We start from the raw sequence: 13,430 nt of genomic DNA on the forward strand, positions 1-13,430 counted from the left end.
CGTCGAGGCTTGGAAACTGTAATACTCTCATATGGCAGAAAGGAAAGCTGAGCACAGTGGCTATGACATTCATAAAGAAATGAGTCCAACTGTGGTTTTAAATATTCACTGCCACAAACTTATAACATCATGGTAGATTTAAAACAAAAATTCCACAATTATTCATATCATTTGGCCCATATGGCAAAAGTCTTCCACATAAGTTTATGACTAAAATCAACTACATGGATTGTTTTATCGTGGCAATGTTTGAGAGAAGGAATGACACAGGTGGAAATGATTTTTAGATTTAGGAAAATATGGCATTCGAAATTCAGTTTTAGGCCAGGCGCGGTGGCTCACGTCTGTAATCTCAGCACTTTGGGAGGACGAGGTGGGCGGTTCATGAGGTCAAGAAATCGAGACCATCCTGGCCAACATGGTGAAACTCCGTCTCTACTAAAAATACAAAAAAATTAGGCCGGGCGCGGTGGCTCACGCCTGTAATCCCAGCACTTTGGGAGGCCGAGGCGGGTGGATCACTAGGTCAAGAGATCGAGACCATCCTGGTCAACATGGTGAAACCCCGTCTCTACTAAAAACTACAAAAAATTAGCTGGGCATGGTGGCGCGCGCCTGTAGTCCCAGCTACTCGGGAGGCTGAGCCAGGAGAATTGCTTGAATCCGGGAGGTGGAGGTTGCAGTCAGCCGAGGTCGCGCCACTGCACTCCAGCCTAGCGCATGGTGACAGAGTAAGACTCTGTCTCCAAAAAAAAAAAAAAAAAAAATTCAGTTTTAATTCCTCATTAACCAGGAAGGGAAGAATATGTAAAACTTGAACATTTCAGGTTTAGTTGAAGCTTAAGGAAAGATGTCCAAAATGCTGCCTATTCCAGCTGACGGTCTTTGTTCCCACCCAAAGGGAACATACTGTGCCAATAACCTGGCATAACAGTTTGACATTTCTGCAAACAGCCTTGCAAAAAAAAAAAAAAAAAAAAAAAAAAACAGAAAGAAAAAGAAAGAAAAAAGAAAAAATTCTGAACAAGTAGCTGTGAAAAATTGGAAGCTACTTTTTAGCTACACCCCCAATACCGCCCCCACACCTCACAGTTTGGTTTACAACAGACAGAAGTATCCCTTAAAATGGGCAAGCTGCAAGCTGTTATGCTACTTTCCAAAGAGAGTTGTTCTCAAAAGAGAGAAGCACGGAAGTTATTTCTAACAGTTCCAGGCTCAAGGAACGGATGTATTACCTTAAGAGCAAAAAATTTAATAAACTTGTCCAGGTCCTTTCTGTCCTGGGAATTGAGATCAGTTTCCATTGCCTACAGGAATCTAAAAAAAAAAGACAGAGAGAGAGAGTGAAAAAAATGACTAACATATTTAAAAAAGCAATAATACATCAAAGCATACAGGAATGGTATTGTCTACTAGCTTAGGAATAATCATGTGGGAGTGGAAGAAAAAAAATTTCCTTTAACTAAAGATATCAAAGTGAAAAATACTGAGATACTGACTCTTGAGGAAAACAGATTCCACACAGAACTACATCTAGGAAACCAAAAAATGAATGAGAAGATTCTACCTGAATCTGAAACTTTGAGCTTTAAATATAATTATCCATTCAAAACTATTTCATCAACCAGCAGATTTAGAACTAAGTTTTAACAAGACATAAACTTTGCTGAACACATATAAAATGAGTTAATTTATATTCCTTCAAAGCCCACTAAATCAATTTGTTTTTGTTTTTGTTTTTTTGAGACGGAGTTTCGCTCTTGTTACCCAGGCTGGAGTGCAATGGCGCGATCTCAGCTCACCGCAACCTCCGCCTCCGGAGTTCAAGCAGTTCTCCTGCCTCAGCCTCCTGAGCAGCTAAGACTACAGGTGTGCGCCACCACGCCCAGCTAATTTTTGTATTTTTAGTAGAGACGGGGTTTCACCATGTTGACCAGGATGGTCTCCATCTCTTGACCTCGTGATCCACCCGCCTCGGCCTCCCAAAGTGCTGGGATTATAGGCGTGAGCCACCGCGCCCGGCCCCCACTAAATCAAATTAACTTTGGGGAGTTATGGGCTTTTGATAATCTATTGACAAAAGCCGTTTTCTCCAGAAAAATACCTACTTATAGGAATGTTTGCATATAATTTCATGGGATTCATGGATTTCATGAAACACACTATAAATGCTCTCCCTGGCTGGCCACTATTGCTTATGCCTGTACTTCCAACACATTGGGAGGCCAAGGCAGGAGGACTGCTTGAGCCAAGGAATTTGAGACCAGCCTGGGCAAGACAACATGGCGAGATTCCGTCTCAGTTTAAAAAAACAAACAAAAAAAGCCCTCCCAGGTTGAAATAATTTGAGATGGTTTGATATAAAGAATGCATTTAAAGAGAGAAGAGCATGAACAAAGAGGTGTAAACAATAGAGAGCAAATTAGGTTTAGAAATATAGAAATATTAAGTATTCCAGTCTTCCAAAGGATTGGATATAGATAGAAAACGTTAATGGACATCCCAGGCGAACAGACAACATGGACTCCTGCAGCTGAGGGGTGCCATGTTCAAAACAGAACAAGACGGCCATAGCTGGGTGAGGGATTGGTCATGTATTCTTTGTTCTCAAAACCATGCATAAGGCCGGGCGCGGTGGCTCAAGCCTGTAATCCCAGCACTTTGGGAGGCCGAGGCGGGTGGATCACGAGGTCAAGAGATCAAGACCATCCTGGTCAACATGGTGAAACCCCGTCTCTACCAAAAATACAAAAAATTAGCTGGGCATGGTGGCGCGTGCCTGTAATCCCAGCTACTCAGGAGGCTGAGGCAGGAGAATTGCCTGAACCCGAGAGGCGGAGGTTGGGGTGAGCCGAGATCGCCCCCATGCTGGCCAAAAAGAGCAAAACCCCGTCTAAAAAAAAAAAAAAAAAAAAAAAAACCATGTATAAAAGTAGCACAGGACCTCCCTTTTTACAAACAAGCTGAACTGGTTGAAGTTTTCAATCCCAACATAAACTGGGCAGAATTCAATCAGCCTTTTGAAAAAAATGTCTGACAGACTTCTGATTTGCGACTTGAAAACTAACCAATCAGGGCTCAGCTCTATCAACCAATCAGAAGTTGGCTATGCTGACCAATCAGAACTAAGCAAGTTTCAATCCTTCCTTTGCATAAACAGACTTGACTGTAAACCTAGGCACTATAAAACCTGCACACTCCCTTTGTTCTGCCAGTTTGCAAACTGTTCACTGGAATAGTCTCTTTCCTCCAAATTCCTTTGCAGAAAACTTTTTTTTTTTTTTGGACGGAGTTTCGCTCGTTACCCAGGCTGGAAGTGCAATGGTGGGATCTCGGCTCACCGCAACCTCCGCCTCCTGGGTTCAGGCAATTCTCCTGCCTCAGCTTCCTGAGTAGCTGGGATTACAGGCGCGCGCCACCATGCCCAGCTAATGTTTTGTATTTTTAGTAGAGACGGGGTTTCCCCGTGTTGACCAGGATGGTCTCGATCTCTTGACCTTGTGATCCACCCGTCTCGGCCTCCCAAAGTGCTGGGATTACAGGCTTGAGCCACCGCGCCCGGCCCACCCAAGGGTTTTAATGAGAGGAAGTGATGCAATCAGAGTGGTAACAACGTCCTGAATGGTGCTTTAGAAAGATAGCTTTGTGAGTATAAAGCAGAACACTTTTGAGTATGAAAATCGGGGAAATGGGGGGGGAGGGTAGGAAGGTTGGGGAGGGATAACATGGAGAGAAATGCCAGATATAGGTGATGGGGGGATGGAGGCAGCAAACCACATTGCCAGGTATGTATCTATGCAACAATCCTGCATGTTTTGCACATGTACCCCAGAACCTAAAGTGCAATAAAATATAGATATTAAAAAAAAAAGAAAAAAGAAAGAAAAGCAGGGAAATCAGTTAGGTCCTTGGCAATAATTAAGGATTGTAATCAAGTCTAAAACTCTAGCACAAGCGTCATTTGGAAACAGTATAGATGGGAGGTATTTTCAAGGAAAAGCTGACGGTCAGGTACAGGGGCTCATGCCTGTAACCCCAGCACTTTGGGAGGCTGAGGAGGGTGGATCACCTGAGGTCAGGAGTTTGAGACTAACCTGGCCAACATGGTAAAACCCCATCTCTACTAAAAATGCAAAAATTAGCTGGGCATGGTGGCACACGCCTATAATCCCAGCTACTCAGGAGGCTGAGGAAGGAGAATTGCTTGAACCCAGGAGGCAGAGGTTGCAGTGAGCCAAGATCAGGCCACTGCACTCCTGCAATGCATAAACAGCTGATAAGATTTAATGGCTGAATGATGAAACACGATAAAGGAGTGGCAGGGTTTTAGAAATAGATAACTGAGAGGCTAGTTTCATTTAACAAAAGACAGGGAAGCCAAACTGGGAAAAGATTTTAAGGAAAAGAGTAAACAAAAGGAAAGCTAAAGGAGGAAATAATGGGTACACATTAAATTACTTTTTGGCCAGGCATCATGGTGCACACCTGTGATCCCAGCACTTTGGGAGGCTGAGACAGGTGGATCACTTTAGACCAGAAGTTGGAGACCGGCTTGGACAACATAGCACAACCCATCTCTACTAAAAAAAAAAAAAAAAAAAAAAAAAAAAAAAAAAAAAAAATTTAGCCAGATGTGGTGGCACATACCTGTAGTCCCAGCTACTTGGGAGGCTGAGGTTGGAGAATGGCCTGAGTCCTGGAGGTCAAGGCTGCAGTGAGTCATGAGCAGTGAGCCATGACTACTCCACTGCATTCCAGCCTGGGCCACAGAAGTAAAACTCTGTCTCAAAAAAAAAAAGGCCAGGTGCAGGGGCTCACGCCTGTAATCCCAGCACTTTGGGAGGCCGAGGCAGGTGGATTACAAGGTCAGGAGTTTGAGACTAGCCTGACCAATATAATGAAACCCCGTCTCTACTAAAAATATAAAAATTAGCCAGGCGTGGTGGCGTGTGCCTGTAATTCCTGCTACTCAAGAGGCTGAGGCAGGAGAATCACTTCAAACTGGGAGGTGAAGGTTGCAGTGAGCCGAGATTACACCAATGCACTCCAGCCTGAGCAAGAGTGAGACTGTCTCAAAAAAAAAAAAAAAAAAAAAAATTCAGGTATAACTTAGATGCATTGAAATGTACACATCTTGGGTGTACAGGTCAAGAAATGTTTTTATATATATACACCCATATAACCACAAGCCAGATGAAGTTATAGAACATATCCAATATTCCAATACAATCCTCTCAGTCAAGTCCACCACAAGGAAATCATTACTGACCTCTATCACCATAGATTAGTTTGGGCTGTTTTGAATTTCTTACAGAAATAAACAATATTAACTCTTGTGTGTGGCTTTTATTCAACATTATGTCTGTAATACAATTCATCTGTATCGTTGGGTATAGCAGCAGTTTATTCTTTTTCATTGCTGCATAGTACCCTATCTCATTAATGTAACATAATATTAAAAATAAATTCCGGGCCGGGCACGGTGGCTCAAGCCTGTAATCCCAGCACTTTGGGAGGCCGAGTCGGGTGGATCACGAGGTCAAGAGATCGAGACCATCCTGGTCAACATGGTGAAACCCCGTCTCTACTAAAAATACAAAACATTAGCTGGGCATGGTGGCACGTGCCTGTAATCCCAGCTACTCAGGAGGCTGAGGCAGGAGAATTGCCTGAACCCGGGAGGCGGAGGTTGCGGTGAGCCGAGATCGTGCCATTGCACTCCAGCCTGGGTAACAAAAGCGAAACCCCCCATCCAAAAAAAAAAAAAAAAAAAATTCCAGGCCCGGTACGGTGGCTCACACCTGTAATCCAAGCACTTTGGGAGGCTGAGGCGGGTGGATCATGAGGTCAGGAGTTCAAGTCCAACTTAGCCAACATGGTGAAACCTCATCTCTACTAAAAATATAAAAATTGGCTGAGTGTGGTGGTGAGCGCCTATAATCCCAGCTATTCAGGTGGCTAAGGTAGGCTTGAACCCAGGAGGCAAAAGTTGCAGTGAGCCAAGATTATGCCACTGCACTCCAGCCTGGGCGACAAAGCAAGACTCCATCTCAAAAATAAATAAATAGGCTGGGCACAGTGGCTCACACCTGTAATCCCAGCACTTTGGGAGGCTGAGGTGGGCAGATCACCAGGTCAGGAGATTGAGACCATCCTGGCTAACACAGTGAAACCCCCTCTCTACTAAAAATACAAAAAATTAGCCAGGCATGGTGGCATACGCCTATAGACCTAGCTACTCGGGAGGCTGAGGCAGGAGAATCACTTGAAACCAGAAGGCGGAGGCTGCAGTGAGCCGAGATCGCACCACTCTACTCCAGTCTGGGCAACAGAGCAAGACTCTGTCTCAAAAAAATAAATAAATAAATAAATTCTACTGACGATAAACGTCTGCAATATTTCCTGTTTTTAGCTATCATATTCTTGCATGTGTCTTTTGGTGGATGTGAACACTCACTGCTATCAGAGACAAAGCTAGGAATGTTAATGATGGATCACTGAGCTTAAATAGACACTGCCGGAAAGGTTTAAAGTATCTGTACCAGTTCACAGTCCCAGCAGCAGTGTTTGAGTGCTATGGTTGCTATAAATCTATATACCACTTGGTAATACTGATCCTTTAATTTTAGCCATTCTGGTAAAGATGTGGTAGTATCTCACCTAATCTGCATTTCCCTGATAACTGCAATTTCCCCTATTAGCACCTTTTCATGTGCTTAGCAATTTGGATATCCTATTTTATTATGTTTTTTAATTTTTTGAGACAAAGTCTTGTTCTCTCACCTAGGCTGGAGTGCAGTGGCATGATCATACTTCACTGCAGCCTCAATCATCCAGGCTCAGGTGATCCTCTTGCCTCAGCCTCTGAGTAGCTGGAACCATAAGCACTAGCTAAGATATCCTCTTTTGTGAAGTGCTAGTTTAAGCCTTTTGGTCATTTTTACCATTGGGTTTTCTTTTTCTTACTGAATTGGATTTTTAAACATATATGCTATATACAAGTACTTCGTTGGATATACACACTGCAAGTATCTTCTCCCAGATGTGGCTTGCCATTCTGATGGAACCTGTTTTTTATCTTTTAACAAGAGACTGAATATACTAACAGACAATGGCTATGAACCCTTTCTTAGAAGATTAACAAGAATTCTGGACAGAAATAAAATTAACCATTAATCAGGCTGCACTTTGACTGACTTCCTTGTAACCATTTGCATCCTTACTGTTCTACAGATAGGCTCCCTGATGTTAGAATCAGAAGGCTTTTGTTTAAGAATTGCTTAAGTACATGGGCACTGAGGCTAACATCTGTAATCCCAGTACTCTGGAGGGGCTAAGGTGGGAGAATCACTTTAGTCCAAGAGTTTGAGACCAGTCTGGGCAACATGGTGAAACCCCATCTCTAGAAAAAAATATAAAAATTAGCTGGGCATGGTAGTCCCACCTACTCAAGAGGCTGAGATCGGAGGATCACTTAAACCTGGGAGGGAGAGGTTGCAGTGAGCCGAGATAGTGCTACTACACTCCAGCCTGGGTGACAGAGCAAAATTTTTATGTTTATTTTTTGTAAAAAAAATAAAATAAAAATTGGCCAGGTGCAGTGGCTCACACCTGTAATCCCAGCACTTTGGGAGGCTGAGGTGGGTGGATCATGAGGTCAGGAGTTCAAGACCAGCCTGACCAATATGATGAAACCCCATCTCTACTGAAAATACAAAAATTAGCTTGTGGTGGCACAAGCCTGTAGTCTCAGCTGCTTGGGAAGCTGAGGAAGGAGAATTGCTTAAACCAGGGAGGTGGAGGTTGCAGTGAACCAAGATCGTGCCACTGCACTCCAGCCCGGGTGACAGAGCGAGACTCCATCTCAAAAAAAAAAAAAAAAAAAAAAATTTGCACAAGCAGATCCTGAATTACAGCAGAATAGCTGACACCAAGCAGTTTAAAGATCTCCACAGAAAAACCAAACCAATGTAATAATATAGTTTCTACCTTCTCATCTGAAAGCTCTAGAAGATTAAAAAAATAAAATAAAAGAATATAGTTTCTTCATCTCTCTGTGCCATGTCTTTACCCTGCATCCTTAGACCAATCAATGATCTCCACACTTCGGCCCACTCTCAAACTCCTAAATTAAAACTCTAACCCCAAACTCCCTGGGGGAGGCAGATTTGAGGGTTCCTCCTGTTTCCTCTTTTGGCAGCCCTACAATTAAACCTCTTTCTCTGCTGCAACCCAGTGTTTCGGCATACTCACTTGCTGCATGCATTGAACAATAGACCTATTACAGTTACAGCTGAACCATATATATATATATATAGACAGAATTCTGACTCACAACCTGAAGCAACCAGCCCAAGAAGCCAACCTACTATCTAATGAGTCAATGATGTCAGACTATCTTGATTAACCAGTCCAGGAAGCCAACAATAACCACTATAATAGCTGGCTCAATTCACAATAGCCAAGATATGGAATCACCCTAAATGTTTATCAGCAAGGATAAAATGTGGAGGCTGGGCTAGGTGGCTCATGCCTGTAATCCCAGCACTTTGGGGAGGCCAAGGTAGGCGGATCACTTGAGGTCAGGAGTTTGAAACCAGCCTGGCCAACACAGTGAAACCCTGTCTCTACTAAAAATACAAAAATTGGCCAGGCGCAGTGGCTCACGCCTGTAATCCCAGCATTTTAGGAGGCTGAGGAGGGCTGACCAGAAGATCAGGAGATCAAGACCATCCTGGCTAACCCGGTGAAACCTCGTCTTTACTAAAAATACAAAAAATCAGCTGGGCGTGATGGCACACACCTGTGGTCCCAGCTACTTGGGAGGCTGAGGCGGGAGAATCGCTTGAACCCAGGAGGTGGAGGTTGCAGTGAGCCAATACCATACCAATGCACTCCAGCCTGTGTGACGGAGTGAGACTATGTCTCAAAAAAAAAAAAAAAAAAAAGTGGAATATATATCATGGAAATTAGCCATAGAAAAAGAGTAAAATCCTGTCATTTGCAGCAACAAATAAAACTGGAGAACATTAAGTGAAACAAGGCAGGCATGAAAGACAAATACTGCATGATCTCACTCATGTGGAATCTAAGATGTTGTTATTAAACTAGTAGAGAGTAGAACAGAAGTTACCAAAGGATGGGGAAGTAGGGTATAGGATGATGGCGAGAAATTCATCAACAGGTACAAGACTACAGTTAGATAGGAGGAATAAGTTCTGGTCTTCTATTTCATAGCAGAATGACTGGAATTATCAATAACGTGTATTTCACAATAGCAAAAGAGAGGTTTTGTTTTGTGAGACATAGTCTTGCTCTGTTACCCAGGCTGGAGTGCAATGGTGCCATCTTAGCTTACCGCAACCTCTGCCTCCATGGTTTAAGCGATTCTGGTGCCTCAGACTCCCTGAGTAGCTGCGATTACAAGCATGCAACCCCTCGCCCAGCTGATTTTTTGTATTTTTAGTAGAGACAGGGTTATGCCGTGTTGGCCAGGCTGGTTTTGAACTCGTGGACTCAAGCAATTCACTCACTGAACTCTCCTAAAGTGCTGGGATTACAGAGGTAAGCCACTGCGCCCAGCCAAAAAAAGAGGTTTTTAAATGTTCTCATCACAAAGAAACAGTAAATGTTTTAAGGTGATTAATATGCTAACTATGCTGATTAGGCCATCACACAATTTAGACATGCATCAAAACATGTATCATTATGTATCAATCATAAATTAAAAATGAAAACAAAAAACCACTGGCCCAAAAGAACCATGACTTACTTAATACCCTACGTTTTGGTCCCACCCCCTCCAACTTGGGACCAATTGAAGAAAGCCAAACATGTACCTAACCACACAGGATGCCCTGCTTCTAATCAGCCTGTCTCCAGCTGCCCTATGCCAGGAGCCTCCAATTAGGGCACACCTGAAACCTTCTCCTCCTCCCCGCCCCTCGTCCCACTACTATAAAGCTTTCCCACTCCTCTGTCCGCTTTTGAGTCTCTGCCAAATGCAAATGATAACAGCTGACTCTTTTTTGCTCTGAATAGCTTTTGCTTGTTCTCATCTGGGTGCTCTTTATTTCCATATTAAAAATAGCTTTGATGCACTTTGGGAAGCAGAGGTAGGCAGATCACTTGAGGTCAGGAGTTGAAGATCATCTTGGCCAACATGGTGAAACCCTGTCTCTACCAAAAAATACAAAAATTAGCCAAATGTGGTGGTGTACACCTGTAATCCCAGCTGCTCGAGAGACTTAGGCATGAGAATCACTAGAACCCGGGAAAAACCGTTTTTTTGTTTTTGTTTTTTTTTGAGATGAGGTTTTTGCCCTTGTTGCCCAGGCTGGAGTGCATTGGCGCAATCTTGGGTCACCGAAATCTCCACTTCCCGGGTTCAAGCAATTCAACTGCCACAGCCTTCCAACTAGCTGGGATTACAGGCATACACCATCACGCCCAGCTAATTTTGTATTTTTAGTAGAGATGGGGTTTCTCCATGTTGGTCAGGTTGGTTTTGAACTCCTAACCTCAAGTGATCCGCCGGTCTCGACCTCCCAAAGTGTTGGGATTACAGGCATGAGCCACTGCACCTGGCCAAAATACATTATTTTTTGAAATAAAAAAGGGCTACACCTTTTCAATTTGCTTCAAATGATTGGAAAAAAAAAAAGAGAGAAAGAAAAAATTAAAAAAATTAAAAAGTGCTAACCATCAAACCAAAGATTAATACACTATTAAAATTGAGAAAAGAAAATAAATTTTTGCTGATCTGCAAATCATGAAGATATTCTCCTGTATTTTCTTTTTTTTGGAGACAAAGTCTCACTTTGTCACCCAGGTTGAAGTCCAATGGTGTGATCTTGGTTCACTGTAACCTCCACCTCCCGGGTTCAAGCAATTCTCCTGCCTCAGCCTCCCAAGTAGCTGGGATTACAGGTGCCCAGCACCATGCCTAGCTAATTTTTGTATTTTTTTTTTTTTTTAGTAGAGATGGGGTTTCACCATGTTGGTCAGACTGGTCTAGAACTCCTGACCTCAGATGCTCCACCGGCCTCGGCCTCCCGCAGTACAGGGATTACAGGCATGAGCCACCACTCCTGGCCAATATTCTTCTCTATTTTCTTGTAGAAGCATTTTTGTTTTACCTTTCCCATTTGGATTCCTGATCCATCTCCAATTAATTTTTTATGTGGTGTAAGTTTGGGATGAAGGTTTATTACTTTTAACCTGTCAGTTCAGTTTAATAGGTTGAGTCAGAAAAAGCAGATCTATCTGAAAATGTCAAGTCTGGAACAATGGTAAAGGTTAAGATAAGGACTAAGGTCAGAGATAGAAGTGGATATTCTCCAAAAGAAGAGATAAGTATAGCAGTCAATAAAATCAAAGTAACAGAGAAAAGAAAATAACAATGACCCTAGACAAATATATACATAAAATAATCAACACAGAACTACATAGAATTGAAAACTAATCAGAGAAATAGGAAGAAAAATTATTTCTAAGCAGTTTTCACTAAAATCAAGGGAAAATAAAAGTTTCAAGATAAAAGATATGGTCTAATGGTGTAACATTAGTGTAACATTCTCTAGAAGTGAAGAACCGAGAAAAAGGCTACTAGACTTGGCATTATGATGCAAATGACCTCTGAAGGCATGGTTTCTTAGAATAGTAGTAAGAAATGGATTTAGCTACTTCTGAGAAGGTATTTAAAAAGCTCAAACTGTTTTGTTGAAAGGATTTTTCTTATCATTTGAACCAGCAATCCCATTACTGGGTATATCCCCAGAGGAATAGAAATCATTCTATTACAAAAACACAGGCACACATGTTCACTGCGGCACTATTTACAATAGCAAAGACATGGAATTAACCGAAATGCCCACCAACAATAGACTAGATAAAAAAAATGTGGTACATATACACTATGAAATACTATGCAGCCATAGAAAAGAATGAGATTATGTCTTCTGCAGGGACATGGATGGCGCTGGAGACCATTATCCTTAACAAACTAACAAAGGAACAGAAAACCAAATATTGCATGCTCTCACCTAAAAGCGGGAGCTAAAGGATGAGAACACATGGACACATAGACGGGAAGGACACACACTGGGGCCTTTCAGAGGGCGGAAGGTGGGAGGAGGGAGAGGATCATGAAAAATAACTAATAGGTACTAGGCTTAATACTTGGGTAATGAAATAATCTGTACAACAAATCCCCATGACACAAGTATACCTATGTAACAAACCTGCCACTTGTACCCCTGAACGTAAAATGAAAGTTTAAAAAAAAAAAAAAAAAAAAGGATTTTCCTCCCAGGATAGGAATATCTAAATAAATTTACAGGGAGGGGCAAGAAATCAATGAAGGAGAAATAAAGCATGTAAGAGAGGAAATAATTATTGGAATAAGATGCCACAGGATAGTCCATTGTGATCAAGAACAGATTAATGGCCTAAAGTGACCCAAACTATAAATGACTGACCTACTGGAATCTATCATTTGTCGATCTGGCTGCATTTGAAACATATACCCAGCCGGGTGCGGTGGCTCACGCCTATAATCCCAGCACTTTGGGAGGACGAGGCGGGTGGATCACGAGGGTCAAGAGATCGAGACCATCCTGGTCAACATGGTGAAACCCCGTCTCTACTAAAAATACAAAAAAGTTAGCTGGGCATGGTGGCGCGTGCCTGTAATCCCAGCGACTCAGGAGGCTGAGGCAGGAGAATTGCCTGAACCCAGGAGGCGGAGGTTGCGGTGAGCGGAGATCACACCATTGCACTCCAGCCTGGGTAACAAGAGCGAAACTCTGTCTCAAAAAAAAAAAAAAAAAAAAAAAAAAAAAAGGAAACATATACCCACCTCAGACATTCCTAACTTTGGTTAAAAAGAACACTAACAATTGTGCCATTATACTCCAACTTAGGTGACAGTGCGAGACCCTGCCTCAAGGGGGGAAAAAAACGTGCTGTAGAATCATACTGCCCCTTATCTTACACTAAAGATAAGACTTGTATTCTCACCATCAGATCATCTTCCAATGCAAACATTATAATGGCATGAGTCCAGTTACTTTTTGTACTACTGGTAGCATAGAAAAGATTATGTAACTGCAGTTATTGAGCCAAAAAGGGTGCAGTCTCCACTAGGGAAAAAGTTATATCCCAGAGCTACTTGTTCTCTTAAGCCCAGTTAACCAAGCAGTCAGTTCATCCTCTAAAATATAAACATATATAAGGTTTACTTTATGCTTTGCTCTTTGCAAAATTATTTGAGTGCTCCTAGAAACATAAAGGTAAATTTGATATAAACATTAAAGAAACCTGCAATTGAACACTTCCTTTCTTCTGCCATTTACTATTAACTGCCCAGTTACTAAATCCCGCAACTACTGCTATGCAATTTTTTTTTTCTGACCCTCAACTGTAGAATA

At 42.3% G+C, this 13,430-nt stretch overlaps 1 protein-coding gene across 22 annotated transcripts in view; it reads right to left on the minus strand.

Moving 5' to 3' along the window:
* Window positions 1-13,430, minus strand: part of ATG13 (autophagy related 13) — a 57,871-nt gene that overhangs the window by 25,292 nt on the left and 19,149 nt on the right. For 21 of the 22 annotated variants that reach the window (XM_032283434.1, XM_032283428.1, XM_032283424.1 and 18 more), the window contains one exon: window positions 1,236-1,317. In XM_032283434.1, coding sequence (XP_032139325.1) covers window positions 1,236-1,304 — 69 coding nt within the window. In that variant the 5' untranslated portion in view covers window positions 1,305-1,317. Of the gene's footprint in view, window positions 1-1,235; window positions 1,318-13,020; window positions 13,053-13,430 lie in introns of those variants that run through there. The other variant, XM_032283417.1, reaches the window with a different exon arrangement.

The sequence above is a fragment of the Sapajus apella genome, unplaced genomic scaffold (genome assembly GCF_009761245.1).
Source record: "Sapajus apella isolate SASKATOON/1434 unplaced genomic scaffold, GSC_monkey_1.0 scaffold14, whole genome shotgun sequence".
NCBI classification, from domain to species: domain Eukaryota; kingdom Metazoa; phylum Chordata; class Mammalia; order Primates; family Cebidae; genus Sapajus; species Sapajus apella.